Genomic DNA, 23,014 nt, shown 5'->3' with positions numbered 1-23,014 from the left:
CACTCGCTTTGACTCATTTCTAAACTAGTGGAGTGAAAAACTGCTAATACTGAGGAGAGGAAAGCCTTTTTCACTGAGCTATAGTGGGGAAAAAAATGGGTTTTGTCTGCATGTTCTGTAGCTTTGGGTTGCTGCATGAAGCAGCATTGTGGTCTTGACCACACAAACACCACTGACCTTATCGAGCTGCAGGCAGGGGAAACCGTCTGATAAGAAATGAGAACAAAATCCCTAATCTATGAGAAACCCTCAGTGAGGTTCCTACCCTGCCTGTCCTGTGCTGCACGTCCTTCACATGCACACAGGTACCTGTCATTTGACCTGTGATGCAATTTCTTGTTCAAAGGGAGCAGAGGGTCATTTCCTTTCTGTACCATGTGGTTCCCACTGTGGGCTCACCGAAGCAGTATTTCAGAGAGCTAAAGCAATACACCACACACAGGAGGGACTTTTTTTCCCCCCATTGCACATAGAAGCCATGATCAAAGCCTGCTGTCCCTGTCCTTTGTCCATCTTATCAAAGGACCTCAGCTCCAAGCTACTACATGCAGCTGAAATAACCAAAGTTCTCCTGACTGATAGAGCCCAACAAGGGGTAGAAAACCCCATGGCCATTGTGATGGCTGAGCTCAGGCTTAGGAAAGAGTTTTCAGGACACCTCCATGCAGCCACAACTCATTTCAGTCCAGTTTCCACAAGGCAACACATCACTCCATGAATCACTATCTCCAAAGCCTCCCTCCCACCTCACATCCTCAAGCAAAAGGAAAATAAAGTGTAAGGTTCGCATTTTCCATGCCAGATTCAATGAAGAATAAAAGGAAGGGGGGGAACCCCCCTGACTTACTTGCACAGTAGTACGAATCCTTATTGAAAGGCTTCATACAGTGGTAACAGGTTGCTTGGGCTACAACGGAGGTTGCAGTGAAGAGATGTCCATTCAACAGCTTCTTATCTTTTTCCTTCTCCTTGGAATCTTTGTCCTTCTCTTTAGTCTTCTCTTTATCTTTCTCTTTTTCCTGCCGAGACAGAGTGACCCAGAGCCTCGTCACTGGCAGAGGTCTGTCCCCCAGTTACAGATTGCTCAGTGTTTGCCTTTGGCACGGCGAGGGTATCGATCGAGGGGCACCTGAACAATGGCCATGTGTCTGCACAGCTCTCCCTGAAAAAAGCCCCTGGGGAAGTGGATTTACACGCCACTGACTCACACAGGTGTCTCACCACTGCGCACAACACCGAGTCTGTTCTGAAGGCACTTAGTTCCTTCTACCTTTGTTTTATACTTGCTTGGCTTAATGACTTTACCCCTCTTCAGCACTTTAAATAAATTGTGTTAAATACAAATACCACGTGCAGTGTGTATCAGACTTTCAACACAGCTCATTTTTAAGGCCAAGCCATAAGGCTCGTGATTTTCAACTGCATTTCTAATGGAGAACACAAGCTCTTCCTCAGTGCCTCCACAGCCTTACTGCCAAAATATTTCCACCTCTGTTTTCCTTCCATCTAGCAACTTTTTCAACAGTTACATGCAACCCCAAGTAACTCTGTGAAGCTTTTTGGCAAATGGATCTTCTACAAACTCTCGACCTATGGCACCAGACAAAGGCTGGGGAACAACAGCAACACCATAAAAGAGCCTCTCATCTTCCACAGGCCACGACTCAACCTCTAGGCTACTCAGCTTTGGAAAGACGACAAGCACAGACAGCTTCTCCAACTTTTAGCAGAGTTTTTGCTTCTTTTCTGTCTCTACTTTAGAAAGAAAATACTAAATATTAAAAATCTGAAACATTTTCCCCTGCAGCCTTTCATGGATTTGGAATTCTTCCAAACAAATTTTAAAGGAAACTCCACAGAAAAATGCTGAATTTGAATTACAACAACTCCTTGTCTTTCCATGTACCAACTTACAAAATGTTTATGATACAAGTCAACTCCAGGTCTGTACTTTTGACTGTTGCTGCAGATTTCCTGGCATCTGAAGGAGAATCTTTACCAGAAACTGGTAAAGGCTTCTGTCAGCTTATCATTGCATTTTGTTATTCATTTCGTTATCTTTGCACTTTGTTATTTGTTACTGTCCCAGCCTGAATATCAGGGAGCTGCAGAGCTGCCCACGTAAGCAACTGCCATGAAGTGGCTTAAAGAGGGATGGAGCTCTGCAGCCACTGCAGGGAAACTGCTGAGCCCTGGATGACACACTCACACCATGAGGAACAGCCTAAGGACTCTTCTCCCAACACATCCCAGGCAAAATGCCACTGCCTGAGTCTCTCCCTGCAAAGTGTCAAACAGAAAGTCTATTTACTGGCCCCAAACACTGTTTTGTTCTGCAAATAAGCAAAACTAGGAGTATTTCCATATGGAATATTCCTGTCTGAAGCAGAAAAGCTGCCAGAAAAGAAGTCTGCATTGCGTCACATCTCCGCCTCCTCTGAGCCATCAGCTTGGCTCACACCACCCCACAGGAACCTCCACAGCCCCACTTTCCACCCGCTGACCTGACCATCTTTAACCATATCCAGCCTGAGAGGGTTCAGGAACTTAAACTCTGCAGTTTTGGTCTGGGCTGATGGTATCAAGTTGATGCCTGGAGTTTTGCTCTACTTCCAAGCCTTGTGAAGCTCCAGGAGAAAAGATCACTCTAAGCTCAAGCCAAATCTTTTGACTCTCATGCTGAAAGGAGCTTTTCCATCCTATACTTTAAATCTACCTGAAGTTCACTGCAAAACCCAGCAATTCTGAAGTCTAATTTTAATTTCACATAAAGTCTCAGGAAAAACAGGAAATTGGTGCACCACTTTCAAAAAGGAAACAGCAAACTCCACACAAGGGCTGCCAGCCACTCCTCTTAAGGACAAAGTCTCACAATGAGATTTTTTTCAGCTTTTTCTTTTTTCCTGCGGCAGTTACTGGAACTTTATTTAAAGAAGGACTGTAGGAACAAGACTATATTCGTGCTGTTGGAGCTGCCAGTGAGATTTGGAGCCACCAGCTTCGTGGCTGAAGCGATGTGCCAGAGCAGCCACCGCGGCAGAGGATCCCACTCCCCAGGAACCACGCAGCTCTTACCTCCCAGTGCTTCAGGCCCACCAGCTTCACTGTTATCTGAGGTACTTCTGAGAATCTATTCCACTTAATGGACATCCTTGCCCTGGGCAGGAGCTGCTCCCCAGCAGGAGCTGCTCCCCGCTAGCCCATGGCCATGCTGGAGGCTGCGGCAGGGCCGGGGACAGGAGCAGTTGTGCAAAAAGGAGGAGGGGCAGGACCATTGCTGACTTCCTTAAAGATGATTTTAGCTATTTTGCTGTTGCTTTCATCTTGCCCTACCTTAGCTTCCACTGCTAAAAACATATAAAACTAAAAACCACACCCATACAGGTAGAAAAGGATGTGATTAATGTTTTACGAGTCAATATAAGACCACCTTTTTAAAGGTAGAGGAGAGTAAATCAAACACTCTGTGATGTTTGGGCTACAGAAAAAGTGAATTTTCACATACCTCAGTGTTGCTATGTAGTACTTTAGCAAACAAAGCGCTGCAGAAGTTGCCCAGACAGAGAGGTTTTGTGTGTTTGAGCTCCTCCTGCTCTGCAGGTCACATATATTCCCTGTCTTCTAATCCTTTCAAACACTTGCAACTCCTACCATACACCCTGAAATGCTGCTGCTGGCACAGCACTGCCTTATTACTGTGCAAGGCAATGAAAACCAGAAATTACTCATGCTAATTGTTGTAATTTCTCAGAAAGCCTTGACCAAAATGAGAAAAAAAAAAAGAGGGTTTTTTTCCTGAACTGACAAAGATAGAGCATGTTTAAGACTTTGCAAATGTGAATCAGGGCACTCTGCTAAAGGCAAGAGATTCACTGATAACCCAAAATAACATGCCAGGCAAGGGTAAATTCATGTCAACTTCTATCAGTATCCCCTCCAGTCAGTGCTCTAAACACCCCTTTATTTTTAACTTTTTTTTTACATAACTCTCTACATTTTCCAAAAGGCTCAGATGTGCTTTATTTTACTCAATTTCATCTGAGAAAACTGCATTTCTGAAGGTCAGGAGATAAGTTAAACCAAGCTGGAAAGACACTGAAGCCTCCCTCCCTACTGACAGCCCAGAAACCAACTTCCTGTGTCAAACTTCTCCTTTCAAGGTTTCTTTTGTTGCTTCTCTTTTTAACTCTTACAGGTTTTTCTCACTTATAATGTTTCTGAGAAATCAGTGTTCCAACGAATTTTTTGGTCAAATTATTTAAAGTTACTGGTGGAGCCTTAAAAATGTACATAATGCAAACATTCCACCATGAGCAGACAAGAAATTACAACTTGAATGATATTTTGGCTTTTATTTAGTAAGAGTATGAGAGTTGCTATGAGCTGCAATTTTTGCAGTGTGTGTTATGGCTGGGATTTTGGAGCAATGCTTTATCAACATTTTCAGACACAATCATGAAATTAGTGAAAACAAACTGCACTGAGCAAGTGTCTAAAAGCATTGCTGTTATATTTTCTGTCCCAAGCACATCTCTTACTTCTCTCTCCAGTTTTGCTTTAGAGATTACTCACATTAGGTGCAAGAACCAGTTAATGAACATCCATTCCCACTCACAGTCTGTGCAAAATCCTCCTGGACTTCTCACTGGTGTTTGCACAGAGGTTTCTATGTAAACAGATTTACTTTTTCAACACTGCACTTTGCAGCAGGGAAGAGCATTGTCCTAAAGCTGCTCAGAAGCAGCTCTGAGCCACTTGTGGCTATCTTGAAAGACAGATCCCTAACAAGAATTTGTGTGTGTCATCACACCTCTCAAGGGCCTTACAACAGTATTTACCAACACATTAACCACACATCACCTAACGAGACAGCAAACTGCTCTGAGCTTCTCTCAGACAGATAATTGAGGTGAGATTCAAGCAAAAAAATCCAACCAAACCAAAAAAATCTCCAAATATATATTAATCTTCAAGGGACAATCTAAAGCAACAACAGCCCCTTTGTGTGAATGATTTAGCATTAATGTAATTATTTCTGTAATCAATAGTGTTCCCAGGAAATTCAGCTGTAATCAATACTGTTCCCAGGAAATTCAGGGCTCAACTTCCAGCAAATTAAATTTCAAGGTTTCAAGGATGGAAAAAAGGGTAAAATATAAATATTGGCCATCACTAAAATCATTGTTTGAGCAACTTCTCCTGTAGTGCACAGGAACTTTGTGGCAAAAGTAAGAAAATTATGAGAAGGCAAAACAGCCTTCAGCAACCAGTCCCTTCTTACAGCTCCTGTCCTTGTTTTATTAAAGGTTCTCAGGTTCTGTAAAAATTAGACTCATTAATCTCTACAAAGTCTAACTCATGCCAGGGCAAAATTTATTCTCTCTGGGGAAATAAGTGAAAACATACAATCATAAAGGCTGGAAGAGACCTTTAAGATCATCCAGTCCAACTGTTGACCCAGCATTGTCACTGTAACCCAGATCTAGGACCCAGCACTTGGCCTTATTGAGCCTCACTAAGTTGTCCTTGGGCTCAGTTTTGGGGTGCTAAGATTTCCCATGGAGCCAGTTCCTATCACCCCACAGACACTCCTGCCCTTTAAAGAAAACTAAAAGGAAGGGAGGAAGTAAGTAAAAAAAAAGAAATTCAGGCAAAGACTTAAACACAGAACCCATCTCTGCCACCTGTGGGCATTCCACAAATCACAAGAAGCACTTACTTTGCTCTTCTTGCTGCTGGACATTTTATTCCTGAGGTAGCTGAAGGTGCGGCTGACTTTTGTTACACCTTTACCAGCAGAGACACTGCTGCTCTCTTCAGATATGCTAAAATAAAAAAAAAAAAAAGACAAAAGTTGTTTTGGTTTTTTTTTTCTCCTTCTCAAAGCATCGATTAAATGGAGAGATTATTTTTAAAGGACAAATGCATTTATTAGCCAATGCAGTCTAGGTGCTTTATGGTGTTTTACCAGAGAAGGAAAAGTAAAGACAAAATGCCAATCCACTCATTTTGAGATAAATGTCAAGGAATCCTCACATCTATTTTGAAGCAGGCCATGCCATAGCACCCTCTGCTGCTCCCCTGTCAAATAACCAGGAGTCATTAATGCAGTAAAGAACCAATTCCTTCCAGAGAAAGGCATCTAATGAACTCTGAAAAGGCAGTGAATGTCTTTAACAGAAACCACACTGTCTGCAAAGCCTCCCCTGAGAAATGAGAATACCAATATTAAGTAATAAACCACAATGGTTATGTATATTAATTTAGGAATTTTTAGGATCACAGATAACTTTTGCCAGCCTTTGCATGCACAAGCTTATGACTTCTTCATCTCTGATAGAAGGAGAAACTGTTATTGCATTAAAGGACACAGTCTGTCAATATTAAGTACAACACAAACCAAAAGCAGAACACAAATACTAATTAAATCAAGGAGGAGAAGACAGCAGAGAGCAGAAGTGAAGAGCCTCCTAGTCACAAAATAAAGCCAAAGCTGTCAGTGGCACAGAAACCAGATACCCAGTGCCACAAACATCCTTCCTCCAGGAAAGCACCTTGAAAGCCACCACCAAGATTATCTCCTCTGTGCAACTGGCAAGGATGAAAAGTAACACACAAAAACAAGATCATTCTGGCCTTTGTTACTGAGAGACAGAGAGAATTAGCCACAGGCAGAAAGAACTACTTTTAGTGTAACATAAAACTCAGGGCAAACCAATACCCTGCAATTATGCATTATTATGCAACAAACAAATTTTTAATGCAAAATCTGATGTTATGAATACGCAGAACCTTGCTCAGAGATGAGACTTAGACTTTCATATTCTGTGATCTAAAACATTCTTCAGCCTGCAGAGACACAGGACTGATTTTCACAAGTTCTGCTTTCAGCTGAAGTGCCCTGGTGCCAGGAAGGCTATGGGGGGCCCAGGGTAGAGCCCAGTGCAGGAGTGGCCCCAGCAGAGGCAGGGTGTCCCCAGGATACTGCAATACTGGACTGTAGAAACTGCAGTACTGTACTGTATATACTGTGATACTGTACTGTACATACTGCAATACTGTACTGTATATACTGCAGTACTGTATATATTGCAATACTGTATCATAAATCCTGCAGTACTGTACTGTATATACTGCAGTACTGTACTTATATACTGCAATATTGTAAATACTGTATGTAAATATTGTATGTACTGCAATATTGTGTAATGCAATACTGTACTGTATATAATGCAATACTGTAAATACTGCAATACTGTACTGTATATACTGCAACACTGTACTGTATATACTGCAATACTGCACTGTATATACTGCAATTCTGCACTGCATATACTGCAGTATTGTACTGTATATACTGCAATATTGTACTGCATATACTGCAACACTGCACTGTATATACTGCACTGTATATACTGCAATACTGTACTGTATATACTGCAATACTGTAAATACTGCAATACTGTACTGCATATACTGCAATATTGTACTGTATATACTACAACACTGCACTGTATATATTGCAACACTCTACTGTATATACTGCCCTGTATATACTGCAATACTGTACTGTATATACTGAAATACTGCACTTTATATTCTGCAATACTGCACTGTATATATTGCAATAATGTACTGTATACACTGCAATACTGCACTGTATATACTGCAATTCTGTACTGTATATACTGCAATATTGTACTGTACACACTGCAATACTGCACTGTATATACTGCAATTCTGTACTGTATACACTGCAATACTGCATTGTATATACTGCAATACTGTACTGTATATACTGCAGTATTGTACTGTATATACTGCAATATTGTACTGCATACACTGCAACACTGTACTGTATATACTGCAAGACTGCACTGCATATACTGCACTGTATATACTGCAATACTGTATTGTATATACTGCAATACTGTACTGTATGTACTGCACTGTATATACTGCAGTACTGCACTGTATATACTGCACTGTATATACTGCAATGCTGTACTGTATATAATGCAATACTGTACTGTATATACTGCAATACTGCACTGTATATACTGCAATATTGTACTGTATATTCTGCAATACTGCACTGTATATATTGCAATACTGTACCTCTGCACAGAGGAGCCCATGGAGCCGCCCAACGACTGCGTACCTGCAAAAGATGGGAGGGGAGGGGGGGACAGGTTAGACTGCTACCTTAGCTCACTGACTCCAAAAAACATGGTTTGCATATTGGGATGGTTCAAGAGGAAAGGGAAATGTTTTCCAGAAATGGGTGTTTAGAACAGAATTCATGTGCTCAGGATAAAGCTTGTTCCCTGTATCTTTAGCTGCTCTCAAATTAGATGTGGTGGTGAAAGCCTGATTAGTATTTTTATCACTCTTCAGCTATTAAGTAAAGACCATGCAACTGTTAAACTTGCTGGTAAATCAGGGTGGCTGAAACAGAACTGCCAATTCAATGACAATAGGTATAAATGAGAATCATTCTGACACAATGCTTTTATTTATACTCCACTAGAAAGGATCTTTTGTACAGCACATCCGGGTTTCATGTATGAAACTTTTCTCCTTGATAAAACTGCAGTTCATTTTCCCATCAAAATCCTGAGGCACTTCATAAAGAGTAAGGGAAACAAGGGAAGCCTTATTCTGTTTTCCACGAAACGTTACCAGCCTGGGGCTTCGTCACGAAACACTGATTGAGGAAAGGCTCAATTTCAACACGAAGCTGAAGCCCTGCCAGAGGCACCAACTCTCTCTGCCCAAGAAACCTGCTTGCACAACGCATTTGGAGCAGATCTGGGAGCTGACAACATTTACCAGAACTATTGAAGAACACTGAAAAATCAGGATGAAATGATCCAGGACACAGGGCTCTCTCTGAAATTACTGGCCTTGCCAGGACTCAAAAAAAACCTTCATACAAGCACTGTTTGCAGCCCTATCTGAAGTTCAAGAAAAAGCATGACTGCCACTTTACTAGGCTTCTGCATATATGCTGCAAGAAAAACAGTATTTTGGCTCGAATTCTCTTAATGCTAAGGATGAATGCAAAGGAGCTACTTGCCATTAGAGGCCAAGATGGCCCTTTATCCAAAAAGCAGTAAAAGCATTAGGAAAAACTGTGCATGCCATACTAGGCTTTAAATACAGATTTTCTAACCACTGATTCAAGTGCCAACAGAGTCTGAAACAGAAATATAATTTCTTCATATTGAGAAACTAAAATACAGGCATACCCTGTTACCTAAGCCCTGCTTGGAGAGCTGTGTTAATATTTCCCTTGCAAAATCTTTCACCTCATTAATGATTTATCCCAAATACACCAAAGTTAGTAAAACTGTAATATGTATGAAATGAAGTCTACTATTCCACTTCCAACAGTGATATTATATTTTTATAATATAAAACTATAATATAAAATCTAAGTGCCTACTAGGATCACATAAGTAATTTACAGACTCCATAATCCTTGGTTAAAGTTTCAGTAACTGTGGTTCCCATTTCACTTCTAGCTTGCTTTTAAACTGGGTTAGACCTCCTTACTCTTTCCTTTTTTTTTTAGAAGATTCATCAGTTTGACTGGATTTAAGTATTCCCCAAACCTTTTTGTTTCTTTGCAGTTAACATCAGAAATGTGAACAAACACTGAACCAAGAGCCGCAATAACTTGATATTTGTGACTACTTTTCACTACCTTGAGAAAATACACTGCATGAGAACTACAGTTATGTATCATTTATATTTTACTTCAATAGTTGTTTCAGCTTAAAAATGGGGGATTCTTGGTGCTGGCAGGCAAAATGGATCCAGTGAAGAATGAAGGTCTGTTTATGATTTCATATTTTAGATTATAATATAACATCCCATGATCAACACTGCTGCAAGCTGTAAACCCCAGAAAGATAAGCATAGAAAAAGACACATCTTCTCACCTTCTGGACAGAGGAAGGAAAGCTTATTTTCATAACCTTTTTGTTCCCTGTCATGACCAGGAACAAAACTGAAATCTTACTTCAGAACTCACAAAAAAATTAGGTTTTTGTTTCAAAAGCCAGAACTCCTATCTGTGCCCAATGAACCTGGGCTAGCAGCCAAAATTTGCTGTATTTATCTGAACGCCTTTTAAGGACCACCCACAAAAATTAATTTACATTGTAGCTGGACTTGAAATAATTAATCAAGATCCATTTTGCAGAAAGCAGTGACTGGACTAGGATGTTGAAACCAGCTTACAATGCCTTAATGCTGTCAATAATTAAACTTTTGTGGCTCAAGAAATCCAAAGGCTTCATAATAATTGTCCAGCCATCTGAAATCCATGCCTTAAATATTTCACCAGACAAACTTCAACTAATTCTCCATTTTCTAAAGGAAAAACAGGAATGGAAAGGTTGAGGAGTGGTATAAGAAATGAACCCTAAAGATGTGAAAAAACAAACTGTTCTGAGATTTCGTCATGAAAAATGCCCATTACCAAAGCAGTCTCAGAAAGAGCTATGGCTAAATCAACCTTTATAAAATCACCACATTATCCTCAAATATGTAAAGAAAACAATATCATTGTTTGAGACAATATCTGACATTATCTTAAATGATCATTGTTAACAGGAGCACTGTTGAGGGAGAGAAGAAAAATACTGGCCGCTACAAATATCCTCTAAAACCGTCATAACTCTAACATGAACATCAAGTATTGGATGCTTAAAAGAAAAAAAAAAAATAAAATAACCCAAATGCTTAAAAAACCAAAACTCACCAAACAAACAAAAAAACTCCACCAGAAAGTTTACCTAAGGATATTTTTTACTGTGGGGCATCACATGAATGCAGAGCTGTGTCTTTGCAGTTCACTTTGTGAGGACCATGAATTGTGAGTTTTGTTAAAAGCAGAAGAAAAGGACAGAGAAACAATGAAGGAGCTTAAATATGGAAGTGGTAATATCACACCTGGGCACAGGACTTTGCTGAAGGAAAGGACAAACCCACAGTAAAGATCAGGAATGGAAAGAAGGAGAATTCAGATATATACAACGTGGATGGTGTGGAGAATGTTTTAAATTTAGGAAGCAATCATAATCTATTGGACTGGAAAGCAATTTCCCCCATTCCTGTAAGGACACAAGGAATGTGTCTGGTTTATTTCAACAGTCTAATAAAACATGCTTAAGAAATAGGAAGCATTTCGAATAATCTTTGGTAAGCCTATTTTAAAAAACAAGACAAGTCTAAATTACTTTAATTCAATCTTCTGCCTTAGTTGGGCAGCTTTTAGCAATGGAGTTTGCAGGAGGAAAAAAAAGCTGCCAGAGAACCCTCACCTGTTTCCCACTGAACTGTTTTGATAACAATATCAGGACCTAGATATGAACATCTGAGGATTGAAGGTCTTTGGCTGCAATTTGTGTTTTTTGCATAGTGGGGGAACTGTAAAGTTGCTGTGAAGATTTTCAGAATTTAATAATCAGGGCTTCTGTCCTCCTCTTTCACTGAGCAATGCACTCACTGTCACCTAAGGAAGGCAAGGATGCACCTCTTCTGCTAACTCCATGCCCTGCAACAAGCTCAAGGCAAATATTTTGGTTTTAGTAAAAAGGTAAAGATCATTTTGCTGCTCAGAGTGGCCGGTGATGATATCTGCCACACGGATACAGACTAAAACTAACCAGTTAAGATGTGATGGTGCTGATGTAGAAGAATCTTTGGCTAATAGCCCTTTAAATTCTGCCATTAGTTAGTATTCAGATCCAGGACTAAGATAATGCTGTTAGACATCATGCAATGGAAAGGGGAGTTCAATGTTTGCAAGGTGAAATTCCAGTGTCTGAAGCAGAAAACCAGATTTCCCTGTGTTTCCACCCATTATGGCTGCATTGCACAGAAAAGGATTACTTACTATCCAACTCCTCCTCCTCATCACTGGAAGAAGAGCCAATAGAAAAGAGAGTTTTAGACTTAGGAATGAGTGGAGAGATGCTGAAGGAGAAGGAGATTCGTCTCGATGGTCGAGTCCGGCCCTGGGCTGAGAAGTGGGTTAACAGCAGACATTAGAGCATGCTTGAAAATGCATTGAATAATAAAAAGGAGAGGAAAGCAGCCAAAGCAAACTAAAAGCAAAGCAAAGGAAAAGTCTGCAAAGCAGCTGGCTCCAGAAAGGCACAAGAAACAAAGAACTGAGAATTCCAGAGGGTGCAGGTTTCAGAGGGCACAGGTCTCACTGCATGCACAGCTCCAGGCTCCAGTCTCTCCCTATTTTTGCTGACTTTTTTTATAGGATCTCTTAGTGAAGAACTATACATAGTTATCTTTCCAAACAGAAAACCAACAACAAAATGAACCTCTGGACAAAGGGCATCAACTTCAGTGAAAGAACTGCCATGGAGTCAAACCAGAACAACTCAAGATATCTGTTTGAAGGTGCTTTCTGCAGTTAAATGATACAACAAAGCTACCAAATATTAGCAAGGACAATTTATCTGAAGTGTTGACTTTATCTACCTGGGGATGTTCTTGCCACTTCTATGTCTGAAAAATAAAAATCAACAATGTTGATAATGTTATGCCCTTCAAAATTTCCAGCATTAAAAAGAAGACACTTAAACTTCCTTTCTCTTCTTCCACAATAAAACAGAAAAAAACAAGCATCTCTTCTGCCTTATTTTAAAATTTAGGAGTCTTTCTTTTAAAGAAACTGCCTAAACATGAGAAAAGCCCCACTACATCCTCTTCCGCCCTTGCCTGGATAATGCCTACCAAACATAGTGCCCAACTCAGCAATTAGTCTGCTAATATGGGATATCAAATATCCCACCATTCATTTTTAAGAGCAGCCCTTGCATAGCAGCAGCTTCCCAACAATTCTTTGTAAGTACATGGTCTCTGAAAAGAGAATTGGCGTTCAGCTAGCACTTCTTCATTAAAACTGGGTTCCCAAAAGCCCTACTTCCCAAACCTTCTCTTCATACAAGCACAGATGGGAACCTCTGAGCTGTGAGCTGGTAGCTGGACACCCACTGCTCACATGGTACATCTGAGTGTCCTCAGGAAAGGTGACAGGGACAGGGCTGAGGAACCCCTGCCCTGGGACAGATCTGACTCAAGGGTTCTACTAAAGCACCTACATTAAACATCTTCATATTATTCAACACAGGTATTCAGGTACTTTTAATTATCTATTCCATGGACACGTCAATTCACTTGCAGAACGGGGAAAACAGGCTAAAGACTTTATCAGTACTAACCTTCCAAGAGAAAGACAAAGCAATTATTTCTCTCTTTGAATAAAACATGGCCTTTCAGCCAGTACAAGGAGGGGTTTTTGCATGGCTGGTATCATACATCAAAACTGAATTCAGAATACAAAAAAGGAATAACCAATGCTAAGAAAGCAATGCGGAACAAATGCCCCATAACACTTCCTCCAGCCATTAGTCACAAATGCCAATTGCCTACAGGCAATTTGACTAAAATGGGCACAGTAACGACATTTAAATGGAAGAATTCTTAGGAAGACCCATGCATTAGTTTTGTTTAGACTGCCTTTTGAAGGAGCTGTTCTAGTGTTCCAGACCTGAAGAACACAATTAGGCAATATTACTTTTTCTTCTGTAGTCTACTGTCTATTTAGACTAAAAGTCAAGATGAACAATAATACTTTACTGTAAATTGAACCACCTTTGCCAGCACAATTCAACTTCCATTTCAGTGGTTTTATTTATAGCAATTCCTGGCTTTATAACAGTGCTCCACACTGGAAATTTGCTATTCCAACCCTAAAAGCATTCTTCCGAGCACTCCAGCCAACAGCTCTTGTGACCTCCCTCTATAAAATGCTGAAGGATTAACATTGTGAATGGCCACATCAGCTCTTGGAACATCTGACACATCAGATGCAGTGTGGGCTAGGAACTTGGTCTGGGAAATTGCTCCTGCCTCAGCACATTTGACAATAAACAGTAAAATAATAGAAAACCCTCCATATTTTTATTAATTTGGATTTAGTTTTTGAAGTTCTTGAGCACAGCATCTTGCTTTCTTCCCATTCAGACACATTTGGAGGGATCACAGGGTCTTTTTTTTTTTTTTTTAAACACCTACCACAAAATTATGCAAAAAGAATAAAGAACTGAATTTGTCCTAGAATTCACTTCCATACAATTCTTGCAAAACTCTCAAGTGCCCTGCTGGAAAAACATGAACATCAAACGCAGGTGACACAAGGGAGTTTATACACCAAGACCTCCTTGTAAGAGGCACCAAACTGTCCTATGGTCACAATTCAAACATCACTGTTCCTCTTTCAAAGCTGTAAAATAAAAGCAGAATAGAATGGTTTGGGTTGGAAGGGACCTTAAAACTCATCCAGTTCCAGCCCTCTGCCATGGGCAGGAACACCTTCCACTAGAGCAGGTATCAAGCCTTATCCAACCTGGCCTTGAACACTTCAGGGATGGGGCAGTCACAACTTTTCTGGATGATTTACTGAAGTTTCTGTAGTCAGGAAGGTAGTCAGGATTGGGAAAAAAATCCATGAGCTAAATTTTCCAAGTTATTCCTTTTGGATGCTTGCATCAACCCCTCAAATGCTCTGACTTCCAAAAACCACCGTCCTATAAAAATGTCACAAATTAATGACTGAGCAAATAAAGCTTAGAAGAATGTTAGTCATGTTTTCATTCAGTGTCCCAAACCCACAGACATCTGCCTCAAAGCACCAGACTAACCCTGCTGCTTTGCCCACAGCCCCTCTGGAGAGGTTACTACATGTTCTCTTTTCCTTCTCTCTCCAGGGACCAGGGTGGCCAGGCTGGCTCTAGAAGGAGATGTGATAATCAAGGCTCCGTGGCATTTTTAATGCCAGGTCATTTTAACAGCCTTGGCCATCCAGGCTCCCTCAGCCACCAAAGCTCATTTCTGGGGAGCCAGCCAAGGTTTTTGGTGTTTGGTCAGAGGCTGGGTGCAATGCCAAGAAATTGGTTGCCTCAAAAAACAACAATGAAGACCTTCAGCCCAAGGAGGGAAGAGGCAGTGCCACCACAGAGGATTTGGTCTCTCCACAGGACAGAGCTGCCCTGGTTTGGTTACTGCTGCTGCGGGACACATCTGTCAGGCCACATCCTTATTAATCTTGGAATTATCATGCTGAAGAATTTAAAACCATTTCCTACAAAGCACAATCCCTTTGAGCTTCTTCCAGCAAGCCTCCTCCATGAATAAAACACTTTTCTTAAAGCACCTTGTTGTCCTTTGCAAGGGACAATCACGTTACTCAAGAGGAAGGATCAGACACCATCACTAATTGACACGAGCTAAAATGTCAATAGGGGTTCTGGCTGGCAATTAATAAAATGAAAACATGTGTAATACATCCAAAGCACATCCAGCTGCAGCCTTCTGAATGACTTTTTCAGCTGAAAGAATCAATTCAGCTAAGTTGCAAAATTAAGTGCTTGTTATTGCTTCAATGAAGCTAAACTGGAAAATTTTATAGAATAATCTTTTATTATTTTCTCCAGGAATGAGATTCACTAAATTACACCCAACTGCTCCAAAATATTTAACTCAGAATGAATAGCAACAAACTCCTCCAATGAGATCAAGACATGGATTCTCAAATTTCCATGTACCAGCTTTAAAAAAAATCTAGATGCAGGGAAGACAGATCTCAAGTAGAATTTACCTGACATCAAAGGAAGAAACTCTGAAAGGTGAAAGGATGCAAAATGAGATCCTTGTTTTTTACTTAACAAACTCAATAAATCATAGTTTCCATAGCAATAGTCTAATTTAGAAAGAAAAAAATAACCCACACAAAGGAAGCCTAACAGAAAGAAAATAGCAGGGATACACTGGGAAGAACAAAACTAAACTGAATGAATTCTGCCTATCCACCCACAATTCCATGCAGCAGTGAAACATGTACTTCATGTAATAAAGGAAGCAGGGGCGGGCAGGAGCACATTTTGCCTTGGGAAGAAAGCAAGATATACCAAATTATAGAGATGACAGAGTGGATAAGGGAAAACTGGATTACTCACTGTCGAGCACTGGTTTGCTAATTGACATTAGAGACATGGATTTGGTCAGCGGAGATGAAGCAACAGAAGTGCAGAAGTTAAATCCTTGTGGCTGTGATGTCTGATGCACCTGCAGAACAGGACAGAACCATGCTGAATATGTCAGGAATGACAGAACCATCCCAGCTTCAGACCCCAGCTCAGGGCTCATGCTTACGGCAACTCTCACTTTGAAACAGCGAAACAGTACTCAGGTGAAATGCAACATTTTGTTTTGCCTCTTAAGTGTCAGACAACTAATTATGCAACACAGAGACTATGTGTGCTTGATTTTCTTGCAAGGCATTAAAAATCAAATATTGTTAAAACTCTCTGATGGCCATGGAAATTGTTGTTGTGACTCCAATTCTTCAGCAAAACTAGGCTGTGGCTCAATATGACAAAAAAAAAATCTGATGCTTAGCAGTTTGTTCCCCCAAAATGCCATTCCTCTAAGCAAGAGAAGACACAAGTGTTGTGTTGCTGCAATGAATGAAGTAGAAAATTTAAAATAGTTGGAGATTTCTCCATGTTAAAGATGAAAGATTTTTAATATTACGTATATGTACATATAAGGTGGAAGCCTTTGTGAGACTGTCACTTGGGAAAATGACTTCCAAAATGTTGATGTACTATTTCCTAACAGTAGCTTTACCTGGTGGTTGTAGTCTCTGATTTCTCCTTGCTCGAGCTCCTCAGAGAGCAGCACCAGGGACTGATTGCTGGCAAGGGGACTCCTCCTGAGGTCTTTGGAGCTCAGGGAAGAAGCCTCCAGGTTTGCAGAGGGCTTCTTGTTCTCACCAGAGTCCCCAGTAAGGCCTTCTAGGCTGTAACTAAAGAGAAAGCACAGAGGTCAGGTGCTGCCAAACTCTCAGGGACCAGGCCTGTCAGCACAGAGCACCTGCAAACATAAAACACAGAGCAGGCACTGAAGTGTGCAGGCAAAGGCAGGTGTTACTCCTCAGCATGTTCTTTTTTCTTCAGAGCAAATAGCAACATCTTTGTGCTGCTAATGAGACAGAAAGGTTTGTTCATTGCTTGAACAACCATTGAAACTCCTGGTCAATTGCCTTTCCTACTGTTTTTTTTTTTACTCTTTTTGAGTGGTGCACAGGAAAACCCAGAAACACCGCTTCTAAAGATTTTTGGCATTTCCACATATTCTCTTTGATAGGTTTTTATCAGGCTCTCCCTTGGAATAAAGCCACCCAAATCAAACTACCAGGTGCTGCCTGTCCTGGACCAATACCCCTCCCAGCAGCCACATCAGCTGCTGTAACACTCATCTCTGCAGCCACATCCTCTGAATCTATTTTAAATCCTGACACTGCACAGTTTTGCCACTGATAACGTCATTTATTCTGCCAAAGGTGGCTTCTCTTTTACCCATGCTGTGGTTTTGTTTTTAAGTTCAATAAATGTTGTTTCCATCACCCAATCAATTTTATTTCATCATCTATTGAGGGAGCTAGGTCTTGCTCAGCAGAGCTGGGCAATAACTCAAAGCTAAATAAATTACTAAACTTCTGCTTGAAGAACTGTTAGAAATAAAACATCTGGCCAAACTCTGTAGAGACAGGTGCTGATAAGAAAAGTGACACTCTCCTCTTACCTATACAAAACACATCCTGTCTCACATGGGACTATTTAATCTGATAAATCTCGCTCTAATATTCTGCTTCTGACCCTCCTGCTCCTCATACCCAAGCATCAACAAACCCACTGAAATGCCAGTGTGGGTTCACTGGGTGAAGCTTTGCAGATTCTCCTCCCAGGACAGCAGCACAGATCCATGGCCAATGTTGGATTTGATACTCACTAAGTGCCAGCCCTACCCTGGATTTATATCCCAACCTGAGGCTAATCATGATGTCTGTGGTGAACAAGCTGACATGAAACACATGAAAAAGAAAACGTACTACAGGCTGTACAGATGATTTAAACAACCAAAGGAACTTTAAATTCAGGTAGACTTGTATAGCCGTGATTAATGTTCTGCAGTCCCTTAGAAGCATTACAAGGCTCATAAATATGCACCTTGAAAGCAAAAACTGCAATAAACCATGAATAAGAAGATTTAGTAATTTAAAAAACCTTTTTTTCATGGTAATTAATGAGAAAAAAGACTGGTTGAAGCATTTATAATTTAATCTGCTTTAGGAAAATTGTGGCTCATCAATGTGTATCAACAGCAGGCATTTAAAAGTTTATTCTAAAACACCTGTAGGTAGAAATCAGTCCAATTTCTACTAATTATTTAGGATGGAAGAATATCTCCTTTCTACATTCCAAGGTGGCAATAATGATGCTACACAGTAGAGAAAAAAAAAATCATGTACTTGTGAAAAAACTAGCTAAAACCTGCAAATGTTAGCCCATAAAATAGTTATCAGTGATACTAGTCTGTAATTTGCTGATTGGCACACATACACCAAACATAATTAACTGTCCATGAAGGGCAGATTTCCTTCTCAATATCTACTCTTCAGAAAAAGAGTTTTAATAGCTCTACCCACCCAGCAAAAACTGCTAGAGAAAAGCTATAAAGCCATAAAATCTGGGGGGCTGGCTTCCAAACAATATTGGGTAAAGAAGTGACCTGCAAGCACCAATATCAGTGCTGGGACTTTCTACAGAAGATGCAAACTTTAAGAATCTGGGAAATTTTCATCTGTGGCGTTCAGATTGTTTTTTTCAGGGAAGGTTTTACATGATTTAGTCTCCTTGAAGAAAAGCCGATATCTTTCAATCTACAGAGAGCAAGTCTGTGTGAATTTAAACCCTTTATGAGATTGATCTGGTACAGAGAAGTGCTGAATCATATTAAATCTTGCTTTGATTCTTTGCTGCTGTCACAATTATCATTCTGATCACTGTTGCAGAAAAAAACCGCGGCTCGAAGCCATCACGGAGCAGAGCAGCTCAACCCAACAGTGCAGCCTCTTCACTGCCAGAGGCCAGGGAAAAGCAGCCACCACCTCCACCTGCAGCCCAGCCCTGAGGCTCCACTCCCACGAGTAATTGCTGAAAAAGCAGACCAAGCAAACAAACACGTGCGCGCTTCAGCCAGAGCAGCAGTGCAGGACGCACGAGAAGCTGACGACAGGGGTGTTTGCAGAGCTCCTGTGCTGCTGCACATTTATTCATACCATACCTTCTACAAGTAAAGTCAGGACCCATGGCAAGGTACTGTACGCCTGAGGGACACCAGCTCAAACTAGGAACAGCAAAAGAGGCAAAGAAAGGAAAAGGGCAGTGATTATCGGATTGATATGGAACATGGGGGATGTTAAAAGACTCTCACTCTCACATACCTTAAAAAAAAAAACCAACAAACTCAGAAATAATGCAGTGGCACATGTCTGGTTGAACAAACACACCACAGTGCCCCAAATGCCCGAGGTTACCACTGAACAGGCAGCAGGACAGTTCACACTTCCCCCAAACTGACCCCATCAGTGAGTATACAATGTAGTGGGAAAAGTACTCCTTGTGGAGAAGAAGGTTTTTGGGAAAAACAAGGCTAAAATATACCAAAGCCAATTTGCAAGTAATCACACACAACCATTGTGTTAGTAATTATTAGTATTTTCCTGGGAGCTCTCATTCTCAAATCAGAAAAAGAATCCCTTACAGATATTTCACAGTGTAAGCCCCCTCCATAGAAATATTAATAACCTCAGGCTAGGCTTGGATAAATAAGGAGAAAGAGACATTCTTAAATGCTGCACAGTCTTTCACAGTCAGTGAAAGAGGCTGGAAGAAAAAAACAGGCTAATCTTACTATTAACTTGGGATTAAATCAAGAGTGCTACTAACTAAAAAACCTTTCAGCTCCCATTCCCCAAAAGAGTCCCAAAGTTGCATCACGAAAGACATAAGAAATGCAAATACAGAATGCAAATATTTTGGTTATTTTAGACTGTTTTTGTTATTTTTTCTCTGTTAGCTCATGGCCCAATTGCAGGTTTTGCAGAAACAGAGAAATCCATCTTCTTGTCAGCTATGACATTTATATGATCTCTAAATCCTGAAAATGCTGTTCAGGAAGCATGCATTGTCTGAAGGGAATTTTGCCTAAGCACAAGCCCTGCTCCCAGGTCCTGGTCTGAGATCCATGCAAGGAGGGGACATGGCCAGAACATGCTTTGCTCCATGACAGGAGCCTGTGAAAAGGGCAGAACAAATTTAAGCCTTCCTGGACAAGGAACTGTGAGTGCCAGAAGCCTCTGAGGGCACAGACAAAGATTTAAACCCACTGAATGCATCATGTCATGCCATCTCATGTTGTTTCCACACTCACTGCAACACTGGAAACATTCTGGAAGGGTTTGACAATTGGAAACATTCTGGATGGGTGTTTAATGGCAGAGTTCAGGTAACTGCTGCCTGTTTTATAAAGGATGTTAACTGGGTGAGGACACACCCAAAAGGTGTGCTTCACCTGGAGCTCTCAGCACAGTACTACAAACATTCTTCATGAAAACATTCCTTCCCATAACATGCCAATATTTCCAAGTACTTCATCATCCTCACCCACTCCAACCACAATGGCAGATGTTTAACTATTGGTGGGGGATGGCAGGGACTAAAATACTTGTGTAAAATCTAGAGGAACCAAGTTCAGGCCACAGGAAATCCACCTGCATCACACACAACCTGCACTCTCAGGCCTGGGTTCAGCCTCCCAGAGGGTCACTCAGATGTGCTCAGGGGCAGCAGAGGAAGCATCCCAAGGAAGGTGTCACACATGATTCCCCAGGCCATCTGCTTGTGGCCACAAGAGCACTGAGCTTGGTGGACCCTTTGAGATATCCTGATGTCACCTTGCTTTTCAAAGCCACTCATTTTTGTGTGGTCCCTTTTCAATCGAAGGAAAGAAGATTCTCTTCATTAATCATGTAATGTTTACACTACACTTTAAAAGATGCTTCTATTCCTGACCACTGCTGTGTTATGGAGATGATCCCAACGCTAAAACTGCAGGGGAGGGAAGAAGAGGAGCCCTGCATATGTAGGAGGAAGCCTGGAAGTGCTGAGATCTCAGAGAAGGAAGGAAGGGGATCTGTTGGCAAAGGCTGTGGAAAGCACTCTTGCAGAAACACAGTCCTGTGGGGGAGCCACCCACAGCCTGTTGGCAACACCCTAAAATCCTAAAAAGATCAATGCAGAGCATGCAAAAAAACCCTTTACAGAAGATAGCTTGGGGAGGAGGAGAAGGAGCTTTTATCTACACCAGCCTTGTGGGAGAGCATGAACAGCTGGAATCAGTTTCAGGCTCCTGCTCCACAAGTGGGGTTAGAGAGGATGATTCCAACATGGTTTAGAGACCATAAAAAGTGAGAAAGTCTTTATGAAAGGATTATCACACATTTCAGATATGACTAGGTATTCTAGATGTTTTCTTTATTCTACATGTAAGCTCAGTGTTTCAGATATTTTGACTCTAAATAATAACACAGCTCCTACAGAGAAGCCTTAATAGAACACTGATAAAAATAGGAACATTTGCATGAGCTGAGAAGTCAAGCACTGCACTGCTTCCTGCAGTGGTGCAAATGAAGAGGCTTCTTAGAAGTAAAATAGCATGTTCTTCCTTGTGCCTTTTTTTAAAAAAATTCTTTTCTAAGAATGTTCTTTTGAACTGTACAGTGCTGCTGGGTTTCATTGATGCTGATTTTTTTGGTCATAACATCATGGTAGCATTCTTTTCACATGTGGGAATGTGGTAGCTTGTTTACACACACAACACCCCATCCATATTTCAGCTGAAGTGAAATCCCAAGCTAACCTGGCACAGGAGGGGAAGTAACAGGCTATGGGAGGTGAGACAAGCTTGAACCACTGAAGGACAGAAGTTCAACTTCTCTTTTTTCTTTAGCCTAAAATCTCTATGTGTGGACAGTCCACACCTGCTGTGTCAAAAATTAAGTATCCTTTTTTATTTGCTAATAGTCGATGCAAAGGTAACATGAGTGGAACTGTGTATCTGTGGGATGGATGAGAAACTGAAAGTTTCTTAGAGAGGAAAAACACATGGAAGCAAAGAGAAAAACACACCGTATTTTCTATTTTTTAGGAAGATGGTTATAAAAACCATCAAAAGAGCAAAATTAAAGCCATTTAATTGAACCAGCTGCAGATCTGCAGAATGTTCTCCAACTCTGAGATCGTGTCTGACCCATCCCTTCTCCCAGCTGCCCCTCCTGCAAGTCTTGCCAGGAGTCTCTGATGTGCTTTAAATCCAAATCACACACATGCTCCCAGGTAAACCACTGCCCTAGCCAACTCCAAATCTTACACATGGCAAAGGCCAACAAAATAATATCTGAGATTTCTCTTCATTATTAACACAATGTCCTGGAGAAAACAGCTCAAGCATGGGCTCTGTGGGGCCCATGGGTCAGACTGGAGAGAGAAAGCAGCCAGGTGGGATGCACAGCTCCAATGCCAACACTTCCAGAGGTACTACAGGTTTACTAACATCAGAAGATGGAGTTAGTAGACATTCAAACACAAAACAGTTAGTCACATTAGTTGGCTTTGTACCTTCTCCTATGAATGGGAGGCTTCTTTATACCATCCCCCAGAATTCGCATTGAACTGAAAATGAATCATGGAGAATGGTCAGCAGCTTGAATGAAAAACAAAACTTAACAAATGGCAGCTAAAGGAATAATATCCTCAACACACAGACAGAGGGAATGGACATACAGGGAAAACACAAAATGGAATATGAAAGGAAGTAATGAGCCTCTGTCTTTCTCCTCTCTTCTACAAATAAATCTGGGCTTTGGTTGGTTTTATTTTGTACAGAAAGAAGGCTGCACAGGTATTGACCATGTTGCAACTTTGCTGCTGCCAAAGCCAGGTCAGTTTAAAGTTTAGATGAGGCCAAACACTTTGACAGAAGCTGTTAGCAATAGTGATTAACAGCAGCTCCAGTT

The 23,014-nt window shown here is 41.0% G+C and overlaps 1 protein-coding gene across 1 annotated transcript in view; it reads right to left on the bottom strand.

Moving 5' to 3' along the window:
* Positions 1-23,014, bottom strand: part of AKAP13 (A-kinase anchoring protein 13) — a 159,455-nt gene that overhangs the window by 23,516 nt on the left and 112,925 nt on the right. Inside the window, exons 12-16 of the mRNA XM_054272927.1 lie at positions 16,723-16,900; positions 16,050-16,158; positions 8,119-8,161; positions 5,720-5,825; positions 848-1,019 (exon numbers count right to left, since the gene is read on the bottom strand). Coding sequence (XP_054128902.1) covers positions 848-1,019; positions 5,720-5,825; positions 8,119-8,161; positions 16,050-16,158; positions 16,723-16,900 — 608 coding nt within the window. The remainder of the gene's footprint in view (positions 1-847; positions 1,020-5,719; positions 5,826-8,118; positions 8,162-16,049; positions 16,159-16,722; positions 16,901-23,014) is intronic.

This window comes from Melozone crissalis, unplaced genomic scaffold (assembly GCF_028551555.1).
Source record: "Melozone crissalis strain CALT ecotype California unplaced genomic scaffold, PUWL_Pcris_2 ptg000014l_1, whole genome shotgun sequence".
Lineage (NCBI taxonomy): Eukaryota > Metazoa > Chordata > Aves > Passeriformes > Passerellidae > Melozone > Melozone crissalis.
The sequence above is the reverse complement of the archived record's forward strand: the minus strand, read 5'-3'. Positions and strand labels throughout refer to the sequence as shown.